Here is a 26,236-nt window from a genome sequence, read left to right as displayed (position 1 = left end):
CTATGCACCAAGAGGAGATAAGGCCAACACCCGGCCCGTGTTGGATGACTTCACTATAGTACCAACACAACAAGACATTACACTAGAAATGGAGTTTGAGAGACGGTCTGTCAGACACAGGTGACCACCTGTCTGGACTAAAGACTATGTTATGTAGTATTGACAGTGTAATATTTCTGCCAACAGCATAGCGGCTTGTTCCATATTGTTCCTGTGCTTAGAATAACAGTGTTTATTTTATAATTGAGAGCGCTTCTTAAGAGAGGAGGGAATGTGCTGTTTTAGATGCTGTTTGTAATGATTAGAACTGGGAACACTGGCTGTTGGGAGTCTGGAAGCACAGGAAACAGGAAGGGGTGGGGAGAAGATTGGCAGGGGCTGCGTGAGAGCTACTGAGCAATGCAGCAGCTTTGTAAAGAGGCTCCCCTTTTGGTAAATAAAGTCCTGTTGAAGTTTGTTAGGACCTTGCTTGCATGATACAACACACACACAGACACACACACACACACACACCAGGTCCTGTATCAGCGCCCGGGCTGCAGCCGACACCCCAGGCAGGGGGACAGTGGACGGGACGCCGAGTTGCACTTTCCTTTCCACTCCCACCCCGCTCACTCTCCATTTCCTGACACTCCCGCCCCGGGAAGGGGCGTGGGGTGGCAGTAGACAGTCCAGACCACAGACAGGTTGCAGTGCCAAGAGAGGAGCCCTGGCACCGAGCTGTGCACAATGAGGTAGGGGCGCTGGGGGCGGTGCATCTCTGGGTCCTTTGCCTCTCCCGGCCCTAGCCGGGCTCACCCAGCTGGCACCCTCTGCTTACCCCCCCCCCCAGATGACCCCTGATGCCTAAAGGCCCCGTACCCCCCCCCAGGCCGACCCCTGATGGCTAAAGGCCCCCTACCCCACCCCGTACCCTCTGGCTACCCCCCCCAGCTGTCATTCCTGCCTTCCCCCCTCAGCCCCAAGGGCAGCCCCCCCCCCGATGTTTTGCACACAGACGTGTCTGGGGCGGGGATCTCCCCAGCCTGTCACCGCCCCCCCGCTGCCCTGCACCCTGGCTGGGGGAGACCCGGGATCTCTCCGGCCCCGCAGCGCTGTGGCCCGGGGCGGGGCAGGGGAGGAGGCGGCGGGAGCCCGGGACTCCTGTAACGCCCGGCCCGGAGCTGGAACCAGCCGCCCCCGCGCTCGGAGCCCCCAGCTGCCCGGGGGGCGGGGCCAAGCTTCCGAGGGGAGCAGCGGAGCGAGCCGGGCCCGGCCGGCGATGGGGGGGGGCGGCGGAGCGGACAGACCTGGGGAGGCGCCAGCCCCGGCCCGGGCGCCCGGACTCCTCGGCTGAGCGCGGGGACCGAGCAGAGAGGAAAGTTGGGGGGGGAGTTGTGTGCCCAGCTAGGCCCTGTGGGGGGACAGAAAAGGGCTGGGCGGGGAGAATAGGCTCTGTAACTGGGCACAAGGGTGCAGAGTTGGGGTGTCTGTGTGTAGCCAGGCACAAGTGTGCAGGGGTGGGGTGTCTGTGTGTAGCCAGGCACAAGTGTGCAGGGGTGGGGTGTCTGTGTGTAGCCAGGCACAAGTGTGCGGGGGTGGGGTGTCTGTGTGTAGCCAGGCACAGAGGTGCGGGGTGGGGTGTCTGTGTGTGTAGCCAGGCACAAGGGTGCGGGGGTGGGGTGTCTGTGTGTAGCCAGGCACAAGGGTGCGGGGTGGGGTGTCTGTGTGTAGCCAGCTACAAGTGTGCAGGGAGGGGTGTCTGTGTGTAGCCAACCACAAGGGTGCGGGGGTGGGGTGTCTGTGTGTGTAGCCAGGCACAAGGGTGCGTGGTGGGGTGTCTGTGTGTGTAGCCAGGCACAGGGGTGCAGGGTGGGGTGTCTGTGTGTGTGTAGCCAGGCACAAGGGTGCGTGGTGGGGTGTCTGTGTGTGTAGCCAGGCACAGGGGTGCGGGGGTGGGGTGTCTGTGTGTGTAGCCAGGCACAAGGGTGCGGGGTGGGGTGTCTGTGTGTGTAGCCAGGCACAGGGGTGCAGGGTGTGGTGTCTGTGTGTGTGTAGCCAGGCACAAGGGTGCGGGGTTGGGGTGTCTGTGTGTGTAGCCAGGCAAAGGAGTGCAGGGTGGGGTGTCTGTGTGTGTGTAGCCAGGCACAAAGGTGCGGGGTTGGGGTGTCTGTGTGTGTAGCCAGGCACAAGGGTGCGGGGTTGGGGTGTCTGTGTGTAGCCAGGCACAAGGGTGCGGGGTGGGGTGTCTGTGTGTAGCCAGCTACAAGTGTGCAGGGAGGGGTGTCTGTGTGTAGCCAACCACAAGGGTGCGGGGGTGGGGTGTCTGTGTGTGTAGCCAGGCACAAGGATGCGGGGGTGGGGTGTCTGTGTGTGTAGCCAGCCACAAGGATGTGGGGGTGGGGTGTCTGTGTGTAGCCAGGCGCAAGGGTGCGGGGGTGGGGTGTCTGTGTGTAGCCAGGCACAAGGGTGCGGGGGTGGGGTGTCTGTGTGTGTAGCCAGGCACAGAGGTGCGGGGTGGGGTGTCTGTGTGTGTAGCCAGGCACAGAGGTGCGGGGATGGGGAGTCTGTGTGTGTAGCCAGGCAAAAGGGTGTGGGGTTGGGGTGTCTGTGTGTGTAGCCAGCCACAAGGGTGCATGGGTGGGGTGTCTGTGTGTGTGTAGCCAGGCACAAGTGCGTGGGGTTGGGGTGTCTGTGTGTAGCCAGGCACAGGGGTGCGGGGGTGGGGTGTCTGTGTGTAGCCAGGCACAAGGGTGCAGGGGTGGGGTGTCTGTGTGTGTGTAGCCAGGCACAAGTGTGCGGGGGTGGGGTGTCTGTGTGTAGCCAGGCACAAGGGTGCGGGGGTGGGGTGTCTGTGTGTGTGTATCCAGGCACAAGGGTGCGGGGTTGGGGTGTCTGTGTGTAGCCAGGCACAGGGATGCGGGGGTGGGGTGTCTGTGTGTAGCCAGGCACAGGGTGCGGGGGTGGGGTGTCTGTGTGTAGCCAGGCACAGTGGTGCGGGGGTGGGGTGTCTGTGTGTAGCCAGGCACAAGGGTGCGGGGTTGGGGTGTCTGTGTGTAGCCAGGCACAAGGGTGCGGGGTTGGGGTGTCTGTGTGTAGCCAGGCACAGGGGTGCGGGGGTGGGGTGTCTGTGTGTAGCCAGGCACAGGGGTGCGGGGGTGGGGTGTCTGTGTGTAGCGAGGCACAGGGGTGCGGGGTGGGGTGTCTGTGTGTAGCCAGGCACAAGGGTGCGGGGGTGGGTGTCTGTGTGTAGCCAGCCACAAGGGTGCGTGGGTGGGGTGTCTGTGTGTAGCCAGGCACAAGGGTGCGGGGGTGGGGTGTCTGTGTGTAGCCAGGCACAAGTGTGCGGGGTGGGGTGTCTGTGTGTAGCCAGGCACAAGTGTGCAGGGGTGGAGTGTCCGTGTGTAGCCAGGCACAAGTGTGCGGGGGTGGGGTATCTGTGTGTAGCCAGGCACAAGTGTGCGGGGGTGGGGTGTCTGTGTGTAGCCAGGCACAAGTGTGCGGGGTGGGGTGTCTGTGTGTAGCCAGGCACAAGTGTGCGGGGGTGGGGTGTCTGTGTGTAGCCAGGTACAGGGGTGCGGGGTTGGGGTGTCTGTGTGTAGCCAGGCACAAGGGTGTGAGGGTGGGGTGTCTGTGTGTGTGTAGCCAGGCACAAGTGTGCGGGGGTGGGGTGTCTGTGTGTAGCCAGGTACAGGGGTGCGGGGGTGGGGTGTCTGTGTGTAGCCAGGCACAAGGGTGCGGGGGTGGGGTGTCTGTGTGTAGCCAGGCACAAGGGTGCGGGGGTGGGGTGTCTGTGTGTAGCCAGGCACAAGGGTGCGGGGGTGGGTGTCTGTGTGTAGCCAGGCACAGGGGTGCGGGGGTGGGGTGTCTGTGTGTAGCCAGGCACAAGGGTGCGGGGTTGGGGTGTCTGTGTGTTGCCAGGCACAAGGGTGCGGGGTTGGGGTGTCTGTGTGTTGCCAGGCACAGGGGTGCGGGGTTGGGGTGTCTGTGTGTGTGTAGCCAGGCACAAGTGTGCGGGGGTGGGTTGTCTGTGTGTAGCCAGGCACAGGGGTGCGGGGGTGGGGTGTCTGTGTGTAGCCAGGCACAAGGGTGCGGGGGTGGGGTGTCTGTGTGTAGCCAGGCACAGGGGTGCGGGGTTGGGGTGTCTGTGTGTAGCCAGGCACAGGGGTGCGGGGTTGGGGTGTCTGTGTGTAGCCAGGCACAAGGGTGCGGGGGTGGGGTGTCTGTGTGTAGCCAGGCACAGGGGTGCGGGGGTGGGGTGTCTGTGTGTAGCCAGGCACAAGGGTGCGGGGGTGGGGTGTCTGTGTGTAGCCAGGCACAGGGGTGCGGGGGTGGGGTGTCTGTGTGTAGCCAGGCACAAGGGTGCGGGGGTGGGTGTCTGTGTGTAGCCAGGCACAGGGGTGCGGGGTTGGGGTGTCTGTGTGTTGCCAGGCACAAGGGTGCGGGGTTGGGGTGTCTGTGTGTTGCCAGGCACAGGGGTGCGGGGTTGGGGTGTCTGTGTGTGTGTAGCCAGGCACAAGTGTGCGGGGGTGGGTTGTCTGTGTGTAGCCAGGCACAGGGGTGCGGGGGTGGGGTGTCTGTGTGTAGCCAGGCACAAGGGTGCGGGGGTGGGGTGTCTGTGTGTAGCCAGGCACAGGGGTGCGGGGTTGGGGTGTCTGTGTGTAGCCAGGCACAGGGGTGCGGGGTTGGGGTGTCTGTGTGTAGCCAGGCACAAGGGTGCGGGGGTGGGGTGTCTGTGTGTAGCCAGGCACAGGGGTGCGGGGGTGGGGTGTCTGTGTGTAGCCAGGCACAAGGGTGCGGGGGTGGGGTGTCTGTGTGTAGCCAGGCACAGGGGTGCGGGGGTGGGGTGTCTGTGTGTAGCCAGGCACAAGGGTGCGGGGGTGGGTGTCTGTGTGTAGCCAGGCACAGGGGTGCGGGGTTGGGGTGTCTGTGTGTAGCCAGGCACAGGGGTGCGGGGTTGGGGTGTCTGTGTGTAGCCAAGCACAGGGGTGCGGGGGTGGGGTGTCTGTGTGTAGCCAGGCACAGGGGTGCGGGGGTGGGGTGTCTGTGTGTAGCCAGGCACAAGGGTGCGGGGGTGGGGTGTCTGTGTGTAGCCAGGCACAGGGGTGCGGGGTTGGGGTGTCTGTGTGTAGCCAGGCACAGGGGTGCGGGGTTGGGTGTCTGTGTGTAGCCAGGCACAGGGGTGCGGGGTTGGGGTGTCTGTGTGTAGCCAAGCACAGGGGTGCGGGGGTGGGGTGTCTGTGTGTAGCCAGGCACAGGGGTGCGGGGGTGGGGTGTCTGTGTGTAGCCAGGCACAAGGGTGCGGGGGTGGGGTGTCTGTGTGTAGCCAGGCACAGGGGTGCGGGGGTGGGTGTCTGTGTGTAGACAGGCACAAGGCTGCGGGGGTGGGTTGTCTGTGTGTAGCCAGGCACAAGGGTGCGGGGGTGGGTGTCTGTGTGTAGCCAGGCACAGGGGTGTGGGGGTGGGTGTCTGTGTGTAGCCAGGCACAAGGGTGCGGGGGTGGGGTGTCTGTGTGTAGCCAGGCACAGGGGTGCGGGGGTGGGTGTCTGTGTGTAGCCAGGCACAAGGGTGCGGGGGTGGGTGTCTGTGTGTAGCCAGGCACAAGGGTGCGGGGGTGGGTGTCTGTGTGTAGCCAGGCACAGGGGTGTGGGGGTGGGTGTCTGTGTGTAGCCAGGCACAAGGGTGCGGGGGTGGGTTGTCTGTGTGTAGCCAGGCACACGGGGCAGTAGGGGGGAGGGCGGATCTGTGCGTCCACCAGGTGCCGTGAGGGGGGGAGGTCAGTGCCGGCTGCAGTCGGGGGGCAGAGAGGACTGGTCCCTTGGGGCCCAGCAGTTCAAAGGGCCCCGGGGCTCCTGGCCACCTTCCCTGCTCCTGCAGCCCCGTGCCCCTGAAATCCCCCCTGAGCCCCGAGGGCTGGACTCCTCATAGAATCCGAGGGCTTGGAGAGACCTCAGGAGCCCATCTATCCAGCCCCCTGCTCTAGGCAGGACCAATCCCAACGAAATCAACGCAGCCAGGTCGCTGTCAAGCTGAGACTTAAACACCTCTAGGGATGGAGATTCCACCCCCGCCCTAGGGAACCCAGCCCAGGGCTTCCCCACCCGCCTAGGGAAATCGTTTTTCCTAATATCCAACCTAGATCTCTTCCACTGTAGCTTGAGACCATTGCTCCTCCTTCTGCCATCTGTTGCTACTGAGAACAGCCTTTCTCCATCCTCTCTGGAATCTCCCTTCAGGAAGCTGAAGGCTGCTCCCAAATCCCCCCTCGCTCTTCGCTTCTGCAGAGTAAACAAAGCCAAATCCCTCAGTTTCACCTCGTAGGTCCTGCGCTCCAGCCCCAAGATCATTTTGGTCGCCTTCCCCTGGACCCTCTCGAATGCGTCCACATCCTTTCTATAGAGGGGGGCCCAGAACTGGACACAATGCTCCATATACTGGCCCTGTATAAAACTATGGTACGCCCACATCTGGAATACTGTGTACAGATGTGGTCTCCTCACCTCAAAAAAGATATTTTGGCCTTGGAAAGGGTTCAGAAAAGAGCAACTAAAATGATGAGTGGTTTGGAACGGGTCCCATATGAGGAGAGGTTAAAGAGACTGGGACTTTTCAGTATAGAAAAGAGGAGACTGAGGGGGGATAGGATAGAGGTCTATAAAATCATGAGTGGTGTGGAGAGGGCTGATAAAGAAAAGTTATTTATTAGTTCCCTAAATAGAAGAACTAGAGGACACCAAATGAAATTAATGGGTAGCAGGTTTAAAACTAATAAAAGAAAGTTCTTCTTCACACAGTGTGTAGTCAACCTGTGGAACTCCTTGCCAGAGGAGGCTGTGAAGGCTAGGACTAGAACAGAGTTTAAAGAGAAGCTAGATAATTTCATGGAGGTTAGGTCCATAAAAGGCTTTTAGCCAGGGGATAAAATGGTGTCCTTGGCCTCTGTTTGTCAGAGGCTGGAGAGGGATGGCAGGAGACAAATCGCTTGATCATTGTCTTCTATCCACCCTCTCTGGGGCACCTGGTGCTGGCCACTGTCGGCAGACAGGATACTGGGCTAATGGACCTTTGGTCTGACCCAGTCTGGCCGTTCTTATGTTCTTATGTTATGTAGATGTGGCCTCCCCAGAGCCGAATAAAGGGGAATAATGACATCTCCGGATCTGCTGGCAATGCTCCTCCTAATGCCCCTAATATGCCATTCGCCTTCTTGGGTACCAGGGCGCCCTGTTGACTCAGCTCCAGCTTCTCATCCACTGTAAGCCCCAGGTCCTTTTCTGCAGAACTGCTACTTAGCCAGTTGGTCCCCAGCCTGTATCAACACTTGGGATTCTTCCGTCCCAAGTGCAGGACTCTACACTTGTCCTTGTAGAACCTCATCAGATTTCTTTTGGCCGGGTCACTCTGGACCCTCTCCCTGCCCTCCAGCGTATTTTCCTCTCCCCCTAGCTTAGAATCATCTGCAAACTTGCTGAAGGTGCAATCCAGTGCTTTTTGGTGACAGTACTGCCCAGTACGCAGTACCGACACCTCCAGACGCAGTACCCACACCTCCAGTCAGAGCTCAACAACTTTTCCCCTGGAGTACCGGCACCTTTTTTTCTTTTAAGCAAAAAAGCACTGGTACAACCCATCCCCTTGTCCTGGTCATTAATAAAGATGTTGAACAAAACCGGTCCTAAAACATATCCTTGGGGTACGCTGCTAGAAACTGACTGCCAACCTGTCATGGAATTGTTGATCTGGACCCAACAGTCTATCCATCTTATCGTCCATGTATCCAATCCATATTCCCTTAACTTACTGGCAGGAATATTGTGGGAGAGCGTATCAAAAGCTTTGCTAAAGTCAACGTATATCACATCCACCGACTCTCCCATATCCACAGTTACCTCCTCATAGAAGCTAATCAGATTGGTCAGGGACAACTTGCCCTTGGTGAATCCATGCTGACTATCCCTGATCACTTTCCCCTCTTCCAAGTGCTTCCAGATGGATTCCTTGAGGATCCCCTCCATGGTTTTTCCATGGACTGAGGTAAGGCTGACTGGTCTGTAGTTCCCTGGATTGTCCTTCTTCCCTTTTTTAAAGATTGGCTCTGCATTTGCCTATTTCCAATCATCCGGGATCTCTCCCGATCTCCACGAGTTTTCAGATAATGGCCAAAGGCTCCACAATGACATTTGCCAGCTCCCTCAGTAACCTCGGATGCATTAAATCCGGGCCCATGGATTTGTGTATGTTTAGCTTTTCTAAATAGTTCCTAACTTGTTCTTTCCCCACCAAGGGCTGCCCACCTCCTTCCCATACTGCGTTGCCTAGTGCATTTGTCTGGGAGCTGACCTTGTCCATGAAGACAGGCAAAGAAAGCATCGAGTACTTCAGTTTTTCCTACATCATCTGTCACTAGGTTACCTCTCTCCTCCAGTAAGGGCCCCACGCCCTCTCTGATCACCTTCTTATTGCTAACAGGCCTGTAGAAACCTTTCTTATTATCCTTCACATCCCTTGCTAGCTGCAATTCCAGTTGCGCTTTCACCTTCCTGAGAACTCCCCTGCATTCTCGAGCTATATATTTATACTCCTCCCTAGTCATCTGCCCAAGTTTCCACTTCTTGTAAGCTTCCTTTTTGTGTTTAAGTTCACCAAGGATGTCCCCGGTAAGCCAATCTAGTCGCCTATCATATTTGCTTTTCTTGATGCACATCGGGATGGTTTCTTCCTGTGCCTTCAATAAGATTTCTTTAAAATACTGCCAGCTCTCCTGGACTCCTTTCCCCTTCATGTTAGCATCCCATGGGATCTTGCCCATCAGGTCTCTGAGGGAATCAAAGTCTGTTTTTCTGAAGTCCAGGGTATGTATTTTGCTACTCCACTTTCTTCCTTTGGTCAGGATCTTGAAATCTACCATCTCATGATCACTGCTTCCCCAGTTGTCACCCACCTCTACTTCCCCTACTAGTTCCTCCCTGTTTGTGAGCAGAAGATCAAGCTGCGCACGGCCCCTGGTCGGATCCTTCAGCACTTGTACCAAGAAGTTATCCCCAACATTCTCCAAAAACTTCCTGGATTGTCTGCGTCCTGCTGTATTGGTCTCCCAACAGATGTCAGCGGGATTGAAGTCCCCCATGAGAACCAGGGCCTGTGATATGGAAGCTTCTCTCAGTTGTCTGAAGAAAGCCTCATCTACCTCCTCAACCTGATCCGGTCTATTGCAGACACCGACCACAACATCACCCCTGTTGCTTCCACCTCTAAACTTAACCCATAGACTCTCAACAGGTTTTTCTCCCTCTAAATACTGGAGCTCCGAGCAATCCTACTGCTCTCTTAGGGTACATCTAGACTACAGGGTTTTGTCGACAGAATTTTTGTCGACAGATACTGTCGACAAAACTTCTGTCGACATAGAGCGTCTAGACACATTCAGTTCTGTCGACAAAGCAAGCTGCTTTGTCGACAAAACCCTGTAGTCTAGACGCAACCCTACAGGCAATAACACCTTCTGTTGACAGAACTCTGTCGACAGAAGGCGTTATGCCTCGTAAAATGAGGTTTACCAGCGTCGACAAAACTGCTGAGTTCTGTCGACGTTATGTCGACAGAACTCAGCAGTAGTGTAGACGCAGGTATAGTTTTGTCGACAAAAGTCCACTTTTGTCGACAAAACTCAGTAGTCTAGACACACCCTTACATACAGAGCAACTCCTCCTCCTCTTCTCCCGGCCTGTTCTTCCTGAACAGTTTATACCCTTCCATGGCAGTGCTCCAGTCATGCGAGTCATCCCACCAAGCCTCCATTATTCATTTTTTGACTGGGCCAAGGTTTCTAATTCTTCCTGTTTGTTTCCCAGGCTTCTTGCATTGGTGTACAGACACCTTCGATAACCAGTTGATTGACCTATCTTCTCCATCCCAATCCGGGCTCCTCCCTTGTTCCTCGTTCCTCCTTGTCTTTCTTCCCGGTATCTGACTTCCTCACTTACCTCAGGGTTTTGGTCACCGTCCCCTGACAAACCTACTTTAAAGCCCTCCTCACTAGGTTTGCAATCCTGCCCGCGAAGATGCTCCTTCCTCTCTTGGTTGGGTGGATCCCGTCTCTTTCTAACAATCCTCATGCCCGGAACAGAGTCCCGTGATCGAAGAAACCAAAGCCCTCTCTGCGTCACCACCTACGCAACCACGCATTGACTTCCTCAATTCGACGATCCCTACATGGATCTTTTCCTTCAATAAGGAGGATGGACAAGAACATCACTTGCGCTTCAGATTCCTTGATCCTTCTACCCAGCGCTACATAACCTGCTGTGACCTGCTCAAGGTCGTTCTTGGCCGTATCGTTAGTTCCTCCCTTTCCCCTGCCTATCCTTGGGCAACCTGGACTCTTCTGTACCCACGTGACCAGTCGCACCTATTATCCAAGCCAGGATGATGCCATAAGAATGTAAGAACGGCCGTACTGGGTCAGACCGAAGGTCCTTCTAGCCCAGTATCCTGTCTGCCGACAGTGGCCAACACCAGGTGCCCCAGAGAGGATGGACCAAAGACAATGATCAAGCGATTTGTCTCCTGCCATCCCTCTCCAGCCTCTGACAAACAGAGGCCAAGGACACCATTTTATCCCCTGGCTAATAGCCTTGTATGGACCTCACCGCCATGCCAGCGAGGCCGCAGCTGGGTTTGTTTAGCAGCCTTCCACATCCTTCCTGCGTCTTCCCCACGATACACACAACTAAGACGCTGATTCGATTTTGCCCCCCGCTTCTGTCTTGTCTCCGTGGTCCCTGCTATTACAGCCCCTGCTCCCACCAGCTTGTGACCTGGCCTCCAGCTCTCCGTGTTTATGACGTACCTGGGGGCTCTGGTCACCCGCCCCCACCAAACCCAGTTTAAAGCCTCCTCGCTTGACACACAAGCCAAAATGAACCTCCAGGTCACAGCTCCCGCTAAGGTGGGCCCCTGCGCCACCGCGCACAAAACATTCTTCCCCCACCTCCTCCACTTGTACAGCAGCTGGGTGCTCCGGCAGGAGGGGACAGCTGAGACGGTGTGGTGAGGGATCCGCTGAGGTAGGGGGGCTGGGACCTGCCATGACTGGTGGCAGGGGCCTCCACGAGGGCGGGAAGGGGCTGGGGGCTGTTCTGGCGGCTGGGGCCGGGAACAGGACCTGCCACATGGTGGGAGGCAGGGTGGAGTTTCTGCACTGCTGGCCGGGAACGTCTCTGTGTGAAAAACTTGGGTGCCACGGTGGCAAACGTCCAAACCAGCGCCCATGACCTCAATATTGGTGCACAAGCCAAAACGCACTGTGCTCCTGGCTGGAAAATCTTAGAAGGAACCCTGTTCCTGGGGTACATTTTGGCTTTGATAAACATGCATCTGATATTACAGAGTGTCAGATATTCTAGCTTCAGCCCTAACGGCGAATGGCACAACCAACCGAGGTACAGCCAAAAAACGTGCAATGTTCCCATCTCCAGCTCTGGGGTGGAGGGGCATTGAAACCAGTCACTTCACTGTCACCCTTGTAAGCGGTTCCTTCCCCAGGAGAAACTCTCCCGACTACCCGCGCGGAGCTCACCACACACTGCCTGGGCTGCAGGGAGTCGGGTCGCTTTGCAGGGGGGCTTTGTGGGACACAGGAAGTGCTAAGTGGATTCCACAGAGGTTGGGGGAAGCCCATCCACAAAGGCCCCACGCCCGGCGGAGGGGGCATCAGACACGGCCCTCCAAGCTCCGCGCCAGGTCTGCACTTTGCAATTGGCTCTTAAGCAGACAGAGACCTCGTCCCTCCCTGGTCCCCACCCCACGACCTTAGTGTGCTGGGGAAATTCATTCATTCAACGGTGTCTGGTTCCCCCTCTCTCTGCAGCTCCCTGCCGCTGAAGGAGAAGCTGCAGACCCTCCAGTGCCACTTCACCTGGGACTTTGAAATCAGGGACAAGGTGGACGCCGCTCACATCCTCCATACGGTGGCTCTGAGGATTGGCCACACTCCCTACCCGAACCAGGCCGCCTACCTGGCCCTGCAGGCTTATCTCTGCCACCTGCAAGGGCGATATGAGGACGCTCTGCAAAGCCTTAGGGAAGCTGAAGAGTTCCTGGCCAGAGATCACTCAGGTAACGTCCCCCGCCAGGCCCTGGTCATTTACGGGAACTACGCCTGGATCTACTATCACCTGGCCCATTACGACGTGGTGGAGCGTTACCTGGACCAGGTGAGCCAGATCTGCCGCTCCCTGAACAGCCGCTCGCCATACGCAGCTCTGATCCCTGAGGTCCACGCACACAAAGGCTGGTCTCTCCTGGCAACCGGCTTCCGCCACGGCCAACAGGCCACAGAGTGTTTCCAACGGGCATTGGCAGAAGACGAAGCCAATGGGGAATTTCTTGCTGGGTCGGCAATCGCAGCCTTCGCCTCCTGGACCCACTCACGTGATTTTCAATATAAGTTAGAAGCCAAAAAGAAGTTCAGCGCCATTATCCAGGAAGAGCCGCAAAACTATGAAGCTAAGATGTATTTAGCCAAGATCCTTGAGACGTGGGATAGACCCCAGGGAGAAGCCCTGGTCGAAGATGTTGTTCGGAATAGCCGGGACCCCGAGGTCCTGAGAAATGCAGCCAAGTTCTTTCAAGCTGAGTTTCCAGAAAAAGCAATTGCTATTCTAGAGCGAGCAATCTCTCTGGACCCCACTTATCACCTCCCTCACTATGACCTGGGTCGTTGCTACAAGCAACAACTGGCGGCGGCCGAGACGGACAGGAGAGAAGAAATCGTAGCAGCGGGTACGGAGGCCTTCAAGATGGCTGTGCAGAAAGATCCCGCCTCTGTGTTTGCAAAGCTGGCGCTAGCTGAAATGTACGGAGAAAAGACACCTGAGTACCAAGAGGAGATTTACCTCAACCTCCTGAGCGAGGTGTCCACCCTCAGCAAGAGGTGCCAGCAGGCTGTCTACCTTGGCTTTGGGGACTTCCTCTTCTACACACGGAAGTCCCTGCCCGAGGCAGCTGAGAAGTACAAAGCCGGTTTTGCCATCGCAGGCAGCATCTGGGAGAAAGAAACACTGAGAAGAAGGCTGCAAGAGGTGGCAGACGAATTCCAGCAGCGCTCCCAGACCACCGAGGCTGCAGCCATACAGCATGTCCTGCAACGGAACACAAGTCCCAACTACAGGAATTACTCCACTCGTGGCCGGAGCTGGAGACTGGAGAGGCAGTGAAAATGGGGGAATCCACCAGCAGCGCGGGACTCCTGCATTTGGAGAGGCCCCCTCACACTGCCCCCTGCTCCTCTCCAAGGCCCCACCCTGCTCATCCTCCTCCCCAGGGCCCCACCCACACTGCCCCCTGCCCCACCTCAAGGCCCCACCCCCGCTCATCCTCCTCCCCAGGGCCCCACCCACACTGCCCCCTGCTCCGACCCAAGCTCTGCTCCCTCCCTCCCCGCCCTGCCATTCTGACCTGTCTGCCTACTTCCCCCCTCCCTGTCACTCAGGCCTCAGGGTGGTCCTTGGGGGAGGGGCAGTGCAGGGGAGGCTGTGGGGTCAGAGAAGGAGCCAGTCAGGCCTCGGTGGCAGAGCGCGGAGGGTCCACCGCCCGGGCACCCTTCCAGCAGTAGCAGCCTTGGGACCCTCCCCCACCCCAGTGTGTTCCCTCTGCAACACATCTCCCTGTGCACCCCGGTGAGATCTGCCTCTGGCTCTGTGCACCCTGCCTGCAGCCAGCAACGTGGACAGTTCCCTCACTGATGCAGTACACACACCCCCACTCACATTCCCAGATAGACACACACTCATACTCATTCACACACACACACACATACACAGACTGACACATGCACACACACAGAGACACACACACACAGACTATTTCCAAATAGATTCGAAATAAGCTACGCAATTTGCATATCTTATTTCTAGTTTCGAGTACTGTGGTCCTTGGGGGAGAGGGCAGTGCAGGAGGAGCCATGGGGGGAGACGAGGAGCTAGAGTAGGACTGCAACACATCTCCCTGTGCACACACTCACAATCACACTCATACTCACACTCACACACGAACACATGAACACAGACCCACACACATAAGCAATTTCGAAATACTTTCAAAACAAGCTACATAATTTGCGTTTCTTATTCTGAGTTTCGGGTTTCAGGTGCTGTGTAGACGCACCCCAACAGAGCTACTGATTAGAAGTGTATAAGAGTCCTTAGCGCCTGTCATAACCAGGAGAATTGACCAGCAGCCTCATGGCTAAGGGGCATACCTAGCCAGGTCTATGGTCAGCCGATAGTAATGCAGGAGGGATTTCAAACTGGAACAAAGGAATTTTTATCTTTTCCCTCCTTTGTCTGAGTCAGAACAGTTTCTCCAGGTACTAAGGGAGACAGAAAGACACTTCTGTCCCCAAGAAGGACTTCTTACATGTGTACGTAAGGAAAAGTTTAGCTAGTCCGTCAGGTTTTATTGTATTCTGGTTTGGGAATTTGGTTCTTTTTCTTTGTTTAACACTGTTTTTTCCTCTTTTGCAATGAAGCTTCCAAACCCAGGGAATTTTGTCTGAGTGTATCAATTTGGTGGCTCTTACCATCTTGCCGCCTCAACTATGCTCGCAACTGCAGTTTTGTTTTGATAATAAAAGCTTGTTTTCTCTTGTCTAAGTAATCGGTATTGGTTCATTTGTGTCCTGGGAAGTCTGTCTGCCTAAGGAGTCAGCTTCCACAGATGGCAGCTTGTTTTCTCTTTTCTTTTTTCAAGGTCTTTGGGGGAAAGGAGCTTGAGGTGCCCCTGAGGTTTTAGGAAGGAAGTTTTCCCAAGTGATCTCTTCCCTGGTTTGCTGGGAGCCCCCGAGTGTTGCGTGGAACAGCTGTAGCCCCTCAGCTCTTTGCTGTAGCTTGGCCCTGGTGCCCCCTTGGTGTGCTTGGTCTGTGCTGCCCCAGCTTCCAGCTCCTCTCCCCTTAGCTCTGCCCCACTGAGGCCTAGCCACCCTCACTGGCCTGTCCACCCTGTCGACGTCCAGCGTTGGCATCTCCCCGCTGGCTCTGCGAGCCCGGTCCTTCTTTCCCTTTGGCCCTCTCCCCTTCATAGACTCTGTGTGGCTGTAGCTGTCAGCTGGGGCCCAGTGCCTGTACCCGTCTGGATACGGGCCAGCGCTATTCCAGCTGCACGTACCAGCGGAGCCTCCATTCGGATAACGTCAGGTCCCCTTCAAGGGCTGCTTGTGTAACCACCACCAGGCAGATTTGAACCTGGGTTCTCTGAAGCTGAGTGTAGGCGCCTCTACCCTCTGAGCTAAAAGCCAGCTGGCTCCCAGCCCCTGCTGTAGAGGTCTCTTAATCTTAACTGTTGCTGTGGTCTAGGTACCACTTGCATTGCTCAGCAACCACACTAGGTGTGTGGGTTACATATGGACCCAGAGGAGGAGCCGGGACCGAGCCATTTGTCCCCCTGAGGGCTACGGGGCCTGAGGAGCCTGCATGTCGCTCCCCCTTCCACCGGGGCGCCCCCTCATTGAATGGGCGAAGGGGGGTTCGCTCAGACTGTACCTGACTGCGGGGCTGGTGGGGAGAAGCCAGCGCCCTCTGCTGACAGCCTGAGAGAACTCCAGCGCCTGGCCCGTTCCTGCCTCCCGCCCAGTCCCTAAAACCAGCCAGCTTGGGGCTGGCCTTTGGGCTATGGGGCAGGAATTGATCCCCCTCCCTTCTGCCCCCAGCGATCTGTGACAACCAGCCATTCCTCTCTCGTCCGGCCCACCCCTCTCCTCCTGCTCCCATCTCCACACGGACCCGGGATCCCCCCAGCCGGGACGGAGTGAGCTGTTGTGGAAGCGTCAGGCCCCTCCAGCGCCGGGAGCCTGAGCCCGCAGAGCTTCAAGGCTCCATCCGGCTCAGCCTGGGACCTGCCCCCCCATGGCTAGCAGCTGCACCTGCCTAAGGCTGGCCCCTGGCCATGGGGCGGGGGGTATGCGAGGCAGGAGGAGGCTTTGCCTTCCCAAACCGCCAGCCTGGCCCCGCCCAGACTCCACCCCCAGAGCATCTACTGTCACCGTACCAGGGCGGAGCGTTACTGCCCCAAAGCGCCTGCCCTCCCCATGCTCCTGGCCCGGGGAAGCTGCAACTACCCGCTGCCCACCCGCCCTAAAGTACTGGGTGGGGGGCTCACATGGGTCTGGGTCCTGAGCGAAAGGGCGGGGCTGGGGGCTTGCCTCCCCCAACTCTAACTTCACCCACCGCTCATGCCCACGGCTGTAGCCAGAGAGGCCAGGAGCAGACACAGAAAGTGGATTTTGCTGCAAGGTCAGTGCTATGAAAGGGACGTCCGGGGGGGCAGGAAAGAGGAAGCCAGTCAGGCTAACGGGGGGAGAAGAGCCCAGCTGGCTGGGGACGATGGCCGAGGCAGAAGGGACACAAGCATGGGGAGGGGGGGTGGTGCCCATGCACCAGACTAGCGGGCAGCTGGGACCGGAAAGAGAAAGGCAGGTGACTCGCAGGGGCTCAGTGCTCACCCGGGGGAATCGGGGTTTGCAAGATGTGGCGTAGTGGGGGCGTGCTGTCTGCTCTGTGACCCGGTGTGGTGTGGTGGTGCCTTGCTGGTGGATGGGCTTGGGCAGTGGGCTGTGGGTGACCCCCACTGGCTGCCGTTTGTAGCACGGCCCAGCAGGACAGCGGATGAGTCACTAGGCAAGGATCTCCCTACCTGTCCGACGAGTTGCCTCCCAGGGAGAGAGACAAAGCGGGGTCCAACCCCTGGCTGGGGGCAGGGCTGGAAGAGAGTTTAGTTTCTGTCTGGGAAGCAGGGGAGAAGGAACTAGGGAGGGGGCTGGGATTGCAGGGTCCAGCCACTCCCCATCTCAAACGGGGGGGCCTGAGGTCTCCAAGCCCCAGTTCCTGTAACCAGATTGCATCTGCCCTGTGCTGTACCCTGGAGAAGCAATACACTCCCTCAATCCTGCTGGCTGGAGGAGTCTGTTCGTGCCACTGTGGGCGTGCAGGAGAGGGGAAACCCCAACGCGCCGTCACACAAGAGGCTGGCCCAGAGGGCAGGATGGGGCTGAGAGGGATCTGTCAGAACGGACCAGTGTTACCTACCAGCTCTGTGCTCTTGGGGAACCAGGGAGTGACACTCAGGGAAAACCATCCCCCTCCCCCAGGTCTCTGCTTGAATCAGAGGCAAAGCCATGAAAAGGCCGGGGGAGACCCAGCTAACCCCTCCAGACAAGGGGAGTAGAATTAAGGAGACGCCCCGGCCTCATGTGCATTGACGCTAGAACAGAGAGACATCCCCATTGGCATACAGCATGGGGACCAGCTCTTCCAAAGCAGGAACCGCACTGAACTATGGGATACCGAAAGCAGAGACGCACGGCCTGATGGGAAATCTCGGCTCCAGATGCTAATGAACCCAGGCCTGCTCACACCCCAATTAGTCGTTATCAGACCAATTCTAGTAACGATCCTATTGACATCCAAATCCTGAAACTGCCTAGTGGCTTTGTGAGCTCGTTCAAGGAACATCCCCCCTAGCCAGGGGTGATCAGTCTATTGTCTCACCTCTGTTAGCCCCTAAAGAAATTCAGTGTCTGCTCCAACTATTGTCCTGTCCCTGTACAAACTCCGACCCTTGCCCCAAGAACAACTGTTCTGATACCTGGATTCAGTTCCATTGAGACTTCTTCATCTCCTGTCTGATCGTGCTGGGGGCTCTGCTCTGCTGGTCTCCTGCCCTCTGGACCCCCGGCTCCCATCAGCATCTGGGAACCCCGCTCAGTGCAAGTGTAACCCACACACCTGATGTGGTTACCATGCAGTGGCACCTAGACCACAGCAAGAGCTAAGATCAAGAGACCTCTACAGGACGAGGTAGGAGGCAGCTGGCTTTTAGCTCAGAGGGTAAAGCAGTGCTCCCCAACCATCAGAGGCTGCTGAGTGCTAGGGGGCGTGGACGTTCGCCTGCCGGGCGCCAGAGGGCGGGGACACTTGTGCGCCCGGGGGCAGACCCCCCCCCATAGGGCCCCCCCCATGCGCTGCAGGCCCAGGGCCAGCGCTGCCGGGGCTGGCACTTACCATGCACCCGGGGCCGGCTCTGGCACCATGCATGCACCGTGTGCCGTGCTGATCAGAAGCGCATGGGAGCTTCATAGGGCAGGGGTGGGCAATCATTTTTGAAGGGAGCCACTTCACAAGTTTCGGAATTAGCCGTGGGCCGAGCTGGAAGGGGTGGGGCCTCAGGTGGAAGGGGTGGGGCTTCAGCAGAAGGGGCGTGGCCTCAGCAGAAGGGCAGGGCCTTGGTGGAAGGGGTGGGGCCTTGGTGGAAGGGGCGGGGCCTTAGGTGGAAGGGGCAGGTTGGAGAGCTACCCTACCTGGAGTATACTTGGCCTGGGGTCCCTACCCCCTGACTTCTGGCCAATGGAAGGGACCTGGAGCAGAGGGGAGGGTGTGGGGGCGAGTCTCCTCCCAGAGCTGTCTGGGGTGGAGGGTTAGATTTCACATGGCAGGGCTGGCAGCTCCAGGCAACGGGCCAGTGGACCCCAGAGCTGTGAGCCCCTGCAATGGCTTCTCTTTAAAGGGCTTGCGCCTGCCGGGCGGCTGTCAGGCTACCCGCGAGCCCTGTAACTAGAAGCAGTTGAAAGGACTCTGGCTCCCAGCCACACGCTGGCGGCGCGGGGAGCTGGAGAGTTACGAGTGTGTCGCTCACATTAGCCGGGTGGCCAATTCGGCGAAGTGCGAGGGAGGCGCCAGGCTGGGTTTGGCCGGGACTGACGTTCGGGTCTGACAGTGACAGGACGAACCCGGCGGAAACAGGCCTGCTTCTGTAATGGCGCTTTTGTATTAGGGTCAGTGGTTTGGCTGGTTTTCTGATGGATGTTTGTTATTTCTGGGTTGGGTCGGGTTGGTTTTTTGGGGGGGGTTGTTTGTTTGTTTTGTTTTGGCTTCTTCTTTCCTTTGTTCCACTTTGCTACGCTGGTTTTGATTATGAAAATCTTGTTCCGGTTGAGCAATGCTTCCCCTTTTCCTCAGTGCCTCAGTCTTCTGGGATGCCAATTTGCCCTCTTGTGATGGGCTGCTCATTTTTGGTGTCTCCCTTTTAGCATCTTTGGTGTAATGGTGGCCGTCACCCTTCTCTCTCCCACATTCCTTACTTTTACACCTAACAGGGGGTATGTCTACACTACAATGTTAGTTCGAACTAACGGACGTTAGTTCGAACTAACATTCATAGGCGCTACACTAGCGCTCCGCTAGTTCGAATTTGAATCGAATTAGCGGAGTGCTTAGTTGGAACTAGGAAAACCTCATTTTACGAGGATTAAGCCTAGTTCGAACTAGCTAGTTCGAATTAAGGGGTGTGTAGCCCCTTAATTCGAACTAGTGGGAGGCTAGCCCTCCCCAGCTTTCCCTGGTGGTCACTCTGGCCAACACCAGGGAAACTCTTCTGCCCCCCTCCCGGCCCCGGACCCCTTAAAGGGGCACGGGCTGGCTACGGTGCCCGTACCAGGTGCAAGCCTGCCAGCACCCAGCCAGCAGACCCTGCACCTGGCACGGCACAGAGCCACCCACCCGATGCCCCCCAGCCCTCCCCCTCTTCCCGGGACCAGGCTGGCAGCTCCCAGGTGCTTGCCCTGGACCGCACAAGGCGGGCACCTTCCTGGGCTAGTGCAGACATCGTGGACCTCGTCCACGACCTCCGCACTAGGCACAGGAAAGGGGCCGTCTAGGGCAGGAGAGCTGCCAGCCTGGCCACCCAGGAGCAGGTGTGCATGAAAATCAAGGTGGTCCACTGAGACCCCCGATCCTGAGCCCTGAGCTTACAATGGCCGTCCTGGGTCAGACCAAAGGTCCATCTAGCCCAGTAGCCTGTCTGCTGACAGCAGCCAACCCTAGGGACCCTGGAGGGGATGGACGGAAGACAGTGACCAAGCCATTTGTCTCGTGCCATCCCTCTCCAGCCTTCCACAAACTTACGGCAGGGACACCACTCCTACCCCCTGGCTAATACCACACCACGGACCCAACCTCCATGACTTGATCTCACGTCCCTTTAAACTGTGTTCTAGTTCTAGCCTTCACAGCCTCTTGCAGCAAGGAGTTCCGCAGGTTAACTATTTGCTTAGGGAAGAAGAACAACTTTCTCTTACTAGTTTCAAGCCTGCTACCCATTCCTTTCCTTTGGTGTCCTCTAGTCCTTCTTTATGGGAGCTCATGAAGAACTTTTCTGAATGCACCCTCTCCACCCAAACCCTGCTTTTAGAGACCTCTATCCTGTCCCCGCTCCGTCTCCTCTTTTCTAAGTTGAACAGTCCCAGTCTCTGTAGCCTCTCCTCATCTGGGACCTGTTCCCAACCCCTGATCATGTTAGTTGCCCTCCCTTCTCCCAGCCTTTCTCTTCCCCTCTCCCACCTCCTTTTCCCAGTCTCCCCCAGTTTTGTTCAATAAAGACAGAGTCAATGTTGGAAGAAACGTTATCTTTATTTTGTACATCAATAAGAAGGGGGGCTAGGGAAGGGTAAGTGGAAGGAGGTGAGGGAGGAATGGGGTACGAGCCCCCGATGGGGAGGACTGGGCTGGCTCTGCGGGCTTCTGGGGGTGGAAGCTCTCCTGCAGCCCCCCGATTCCCCCCTCTCCCCAGATGGCAGCCTGCGGCAAGTGCAGCCGGGCTGATGGCCGAGTGCTGTGATGTGCCCAGTGTGGGTACTCCGGGCACTCCAAGCCAGGACTGCTTTGCAAGCGGGGCACCCTGAGAACTGTCTGTCTGGGGTGGGGGTTGGGACCCTTTAATCGCAGCCCACGGCTAGCCTGAGACAGCTTCTCCATGCTCTAAGTCCTCCTCTGATGCCCTGCCGGCACTGCTTCTGGCCATCCTTAAGCCCTGTTCAGAGTCCACTTAATGTGGACATGCTAGTTCAAATTAGCAAAAAGCTAATTCGAACTAGTTTTTAGTTCTAGACGCGTTAGTTCGAATTAGCTTAGTTCGAATTAACTAATTCGAACTAAGTTAGTTCGAATTAGTGCTGTAGTGTAGACATACCCAAGGTTACAAACAGAATTCTTTTTAAAAACAAGTTATGATGTTCTTTCACTGTAGTATATGGCAATATTTACTTTAGAACGAAAAACAAAATAATAACCATGAAAGTCTAAATCTATTTCTACAATACTAATTAAACCATCTTCACGATATTCAAACCACAAGAATCGAAATGTATTTCTACTTCAGAATAATTTGACAGAGTATACAACATGAAGCCTATTAAGAAAACATTAAAGAGACTATCGCTGCAACTAGGAAATAGAAGAGACAGGCGCGCGCACAGATACACACACACACACACACACACACACACACACACACACACACACACACACACACACACACACACACACACACACACACACACACACACACACACACACACACACACACACACACACACCGGGGCTGCAGCGGACAGCCCAGGCAGGGTGACAGCCGAGCGGAACGCGGAGTTTCACTTTCCTTTCCCCGCTTTCCGCTCGCTTTCCCTTTCCTGACACCCCCTCCCCGGGAAGGGGCAGGGGCGGGGGCGTATAAAGGGCTCCGCGGCCGGGCAGGGGCAGTCCGGAGCCCAGACAGGATGCGGCGCTGGGAGAGGAGCCCTGGCCCCGGGCTGCGCACAGCGAGGTAGGGCCGGGCGCTGGCGGCGGAGGCTTCCCCGAACCCCCGGGCGGAGCATCCCCAACGCGCAGCGCCCTGGGCCGGGGATCCGGGCCCCCTGGCTCCTTCGCCTCCCCCGGCCCAGCCCGCGGGCTCGCCCTGCTGGGACCCTCTGCCTGCCCCCCCCGCCAGCTGGGACCCTCTGCCTGCCCCCCCCCCCGCCTGCTGGCAACCTCTGCCTGCCCCCCCCCCGCCAGCTGCGACCCTCTGCCTGCCCCCCCCCCTCCGCCAGCTGGGACCCTCTGCCTGCCCCCCCCCCCCCGCCAGCTGGGACCCTCTGCCTGCCCCCCCGCCAGCTGGGACCCTCTGCCTGCCCCCCGCCAGCTGGGACCCTCTGCCTGCCCCCCCCCGCCAGCTGGCACCCTCTGCCTGCCCCCCCCGCCAGCTGGGACCCTCTGCCTGCCCCCCCCCGCCAGCTGGGACCCTCTGCCTGCCCCCCCCACCAGCTGGCACCCTCTGACTCACCCCCGCCAGCCGGCACCTTCTGGCTGCCCCCCCTTTGCCTGCCCCCTCGCCAGCTGGCACCCTCTGCCTGCCCCCCCTCTGCCTGCCCCCCTCTTCCTGATGTACATTTTGGCTTTGATGAACGTGCGTCCGATATTGCAATAAGTCAAATATCTTCAGCCCTAACGGCGAATGGCACAACCAACCGAGGTACAGCCAAAAAACGTGCAATGTTCCCATCTCCAGCTCTGGGGTGGAGGGGCATTGAAACCAGTCACTTCACTGTCACCACACACTGCCTGGGCTGCAGGGAGTCGGGTCGCTTTGCAGGGGGGCTTTGTGGGACACAGGAAGTGCTAAGTGGATTCCACAAAGGTTGGGGGAAGCCCATCCACAAAGGCCCCACGCCCGGCGGAGGGGGCATCAGACACGGCCCTCCGAGCTCCGCGCCAGGTCTGCACTTTGCAATTGGCTCTTAAGCAGACAGAGACCTCGTCCCTCCCTGGTCCCCACCCCACGACCTTAGTGTGCTGGGGAAATTCATTCATTCAACGGTGTCTGGTTCCCCCTCTCTCTGCAGCTCCCTGCCGCTGAAGGAGAAGCTGCAGGCCCTCCAGTGCCACTTCACCTGGGACTTTGAAATCAGGGACAAGGTGGACGCCGTTCACATCCTCCATACGGTGGCTCTGAGGATTGCCCACACTCCCTACCCGAACCAGGCCGCCTACCTGGCCCTGCAGGCTTATCTCTGCCACCTGCAAGGGCGATATGAGGACGCTCTGCAAAGCCTTAGGGAAGCTGAAGAGTTCCTGGCCAGAGATCACCCAGGTAATGTCCCCCGCCAGGCCCTGGTCATTTACGGGAACTACGCCTGGATCTACTATCACCTGGCCCATTACGACGTGGTGGAGCGTTACCTGGACCAGGTGAGCCAGATCTGCCGCTCCCTGAACAGCCGCTCGCCATACGCAGCTCTGATCCCTGAGGTCCACGCACACAAAGGCTGGTCTCTCCTGGCAACCGGCTTCCGCAACGGCCAAGAGGCCTCAAAGTGTTTCCAAAGGGCATTGGCAGAAGACGAAGCCAATGGGGAATTTCTTGCTGGGTCGGCAATCGCAGCCTTCGCCTCGTACACTCACTCACGTGATTTTGAATACAAGTCAGATGCCAAAAAGAAGTTGAGCGCCATTATCCAGGAAGAGCCGCAAAACTATGAAGCTAAGATGTATTTAGCCAAGATCCTTGAGAGGCGGGATAGACCCCAGGCAGAAGCCCTGGTCGAAGATGTTGTTCGGAATAGCCGGGACCCCGAGGTCCTGAGAAATGCAGCCAAGTTCTTTCAAGGAGAGTTCCCAGAAAAAGCAATTGCTATTCTAGAGCGAGCAATCTCTCTGGACCCCACTTATCACCTCCCTCACTATGACCTGGCTCGTTGCTACAAGGAACAGCTGGCAGTGGCTGACACGGGCAGGAGAGAAGAAATCTTGGCAGCGGCTACAGAGGCCTTCAAGATGGCTGTGCAGAAAGATCCCGCCTTTGTGTTTGCAAAGCTGGCGCTTGCTGAAATGTACGGAGAAAAGACACCTGAGTACCAAGAGGAGATTTACCTCAACCTCCTGAGCAAGGTGTCCACCCTCAGCAAGAAGTGCCAGCAGGCCGTCTACCTTCACTGGGGGGACTTTCTCCTCTACACGCGGGAGTCCCTGCCTGAGGCAGCTGAGATTTACAAAGCCGGCTTCGTCATCGCAGGCACCACCCGGGAGAAAGAAACACTGAGAAATAGGCTGCAAGAGGTGGCAGACGTATTCCGGCAGCGCTCCCAGACCACTGAGGCTGCAGCCATACAGCATGTCCTGGAACGGTACGGAAGTCCCTGGTACAAGAAGAAATCCACCCGTGGCCGGAGCAGGAGACTGTCGATGTAGTGAAAATAGAGGAATCCACCAGCAGCGCGGGACTCCTGCATTTGGAGAGGCCCCCTCACACTGCCCCCTGCTCCACCCCCACTCATCCTCCTCCCCAGGGCCCCACCCACACTGCCCCCTGCTCCACCTCAAGGCTCCACCCCTGCTCAGCCTCCTCCCCAGGGCCCCACCCTCACTGCCCCCTGTTTCCCCCCAAGCTCTGCTCCCTCCCACCCCACCTCGCTATTCTGACCTCTCTGCCTCCTCCGCTCAGGACCCGCCCTGAGGCCTCAGGGTGGCCCTCAGGAAAGGGGGCAGTGTAGGAGGGGTCGTGGGGGGAGACAAGGCACCAAAGTCAGGCCTCGGTGGCAGAGCGCGGGAGGGGGTCCTCCGCCCGCGCACCCTTTCAGCAGCAGCGATCCAAAGGCAGCACCTGGCCCCGTGTAACGGAGAGGAGATGGTCCTGTGGCCCAGTAACGCTCCCCCTGCTTCCTCTCTGGGTTCCCCGCCCACCCCTCTTCTCTCAGAGCGGGGTCTGTCCCCTGGCCAGCACTGAACTTTCATTCACAGGTAGACACAGGCATTACGTCCTCCGACTCAGACCGTTGTACCCTCCTGCACCCCAGTGTGTTCCCTCTGCACATTTCCCTGTGCACCCTGATGAGGTCCTCCTCTGGTTTCGTGCAACCTGCCGGCAGCCAGCAACACAGACAGTTTCCTCTCCGATGCAATACACACACACACACTCACAGGCACACACATGAGAGACTGTCTTCAGCTACAGGGCGAAAGCTGGCCTCAGTTTCCCACGGCTACTGCAGAAGTAAGGAGACATTCCCCCTTTTCTTCAACAATAGCTGAGACTTCACCCTCTCCCTCTGGGGTTTCAGCATCTCCAGCATCCTATGAATGGGAGGACCCACGTAGGCAGCCCCGCTCCACTGCACCGTCTCCTGGGCCGCTGCGCTCGGTTTTCCCATATGGCGGGAAGCCTTGGATGCAAAACTTGGGTCCCAGACCAGCGTGTGGAAAACTACTGACCTGCCAAGATGGAGGCCAGATTAGTGGTTTGGTCACATGTCCTGCGGTGTCTCGGCAGCTGCTGCTTACAGGCTGCCCTCAACGTTCGCTGGAAGTTAAGTTCTTCCACGTACAGTGTCTTTGCTGATGGGCCATTGCCTCGGTCTGGCTTCTTCCCTGTTGCCCTGGAAAGGCTAGCAGGGGCTCGTCAGCAGGAGTGAAATGCAGAGACACGGCCCTGCCTTTAGATACAGCAACGACACACGCCTCCCACCGGGACAATCAGCAGCAGCAAGTCTGAACTTTTCCAACGACATGTCACATGACCCGGCTTGCATGAAATGCGTCCGAATTGGGCGATAATTACAATATCACAGTGAAGAATACAGCCTGCAGTGCCACGGAGCGGCTGTGTTTTTATTTCATTTACAATAGCAACACCCGAGACACCAGAATGGAATCTGTCGCATCGGGGTGAGCGGCACACACGGGACCCCCAGAAAAACATCGGGACCGTCGCTAGCAGGGCAGGAATGTCCCAGATTGAGGTGCCTTTGCAAGGGATTGGAACAAATTGAGAAACTGAACAGGAGCAGATGGTAGCACCAAAGAATTCAGAAGGAGCTCAGAGATGAAACTGCGTTACTGCTAACTGTGGTCTGTCACGTTCCATTTACATCAGGTTCTGTCCCAGAAGATGTGATGCCCGTTGTAGAAAAGGGGCTGCAGAAGTGATTAGCGATAACCCACCCCAGTGCCAAGCAAACTGGTTGACGCTATAATAAAGAATAGATTTCTCACACAGGAAAGCAACATTTGCTGCTGAAGAGTCAACTTCTACTTAGATTTCCAGAAAGCCTTTGACAAGGTGTGACGGCGCGTTGGGGGTCCCCTGTCTCCTGCACCCTGAAATGGCACAAACAGACTGCACCAGCCGGTGGAATAGAGGAAGTTTATTGCCTCTCCAGGATACAGCACAGCACAGATGTAATCTGGTCCCAGAGCTGGGCTAGGATGCCTCAGGCCCCCTTGAGATGGGGGAGACTGGGCCCCTAAACTCCAGCCCCTTCCCCTAGGCTGTCTCCTCCATGCTCTCAGACCGCAACTAACTAACCCTCTTCCAGCCCTGCCCCCCAGCCAGGGCAGCATTCCACCTTCCTTTGTTCCTCTCCATGGGGGGTGTCTGGCCACTGGTTGCATAGTGA

At 57.6% G+C, this 26,236-nt stretch overlaps 1 protein-coding gene across 3 annotated transcripts; it reads left to right on the top strand.

Moving 5' to 3' along the window:
* The first annotated feature begins 350 nt into the window (after positions 1-350).
* LOC106731656 (interferon-induced protein with tetratricopeptide repeats 5-like) lies at positions 351-25,528 on the top strand. 3 transcript variants are annotated; one of them, XM_075924673.1, is made up of 2 exons: positions 351-734; positions 11,849-14,625. In XM_075924673.1, the coding sequence occupies exons 1-2, from the start codon at positions 730-732 to the stop codon at positions 13,194-13,196; spliced, it is 1,353 nt and encodes a 450-aa protein (XP_075780788.1). In that variant the 5' UTR covers positions 351-729; the 3' UTR covers positions 13,197-14,625. The 3 variants fall into 3 exon arrangements, with proteins under 3 accessions (XP_075780788.1, XP_075780797.1, XP_075780785.1); XM_075924682.1 differs by lacking the exon at positions 11,849-14,625 and adding an exon at positions 22,688-25,528 and having other exon boundaries at positions 535-734; XM_075924670.1 differs by lacking the exons at positions 351-734; positions 11,849-14,625 and adding exons at positions 21,485-21,630; positions 22,688-25,528.
* Positions 25,529-26,236: the final 708 nt, after the last annotated feature.

This window comes from Pelodiscus sinensis, chromosome 1, assembly GCF_049634645.1.
Source record: "Pelodiscus sinensis isolate JC-2024 chromosome 1, ASM4963464v1, whole genome shotgun sequence".
Taxonomy (NCBI): domain Eukaryota; kingdom Metazoa; phylum Chordata; order Testudines; family Trionychidae; genus Pelodiscus; species Pelodiscus sinensis.
This window is presented reverse-complemented; position numbering and strand designations above follow the sequence as displayed.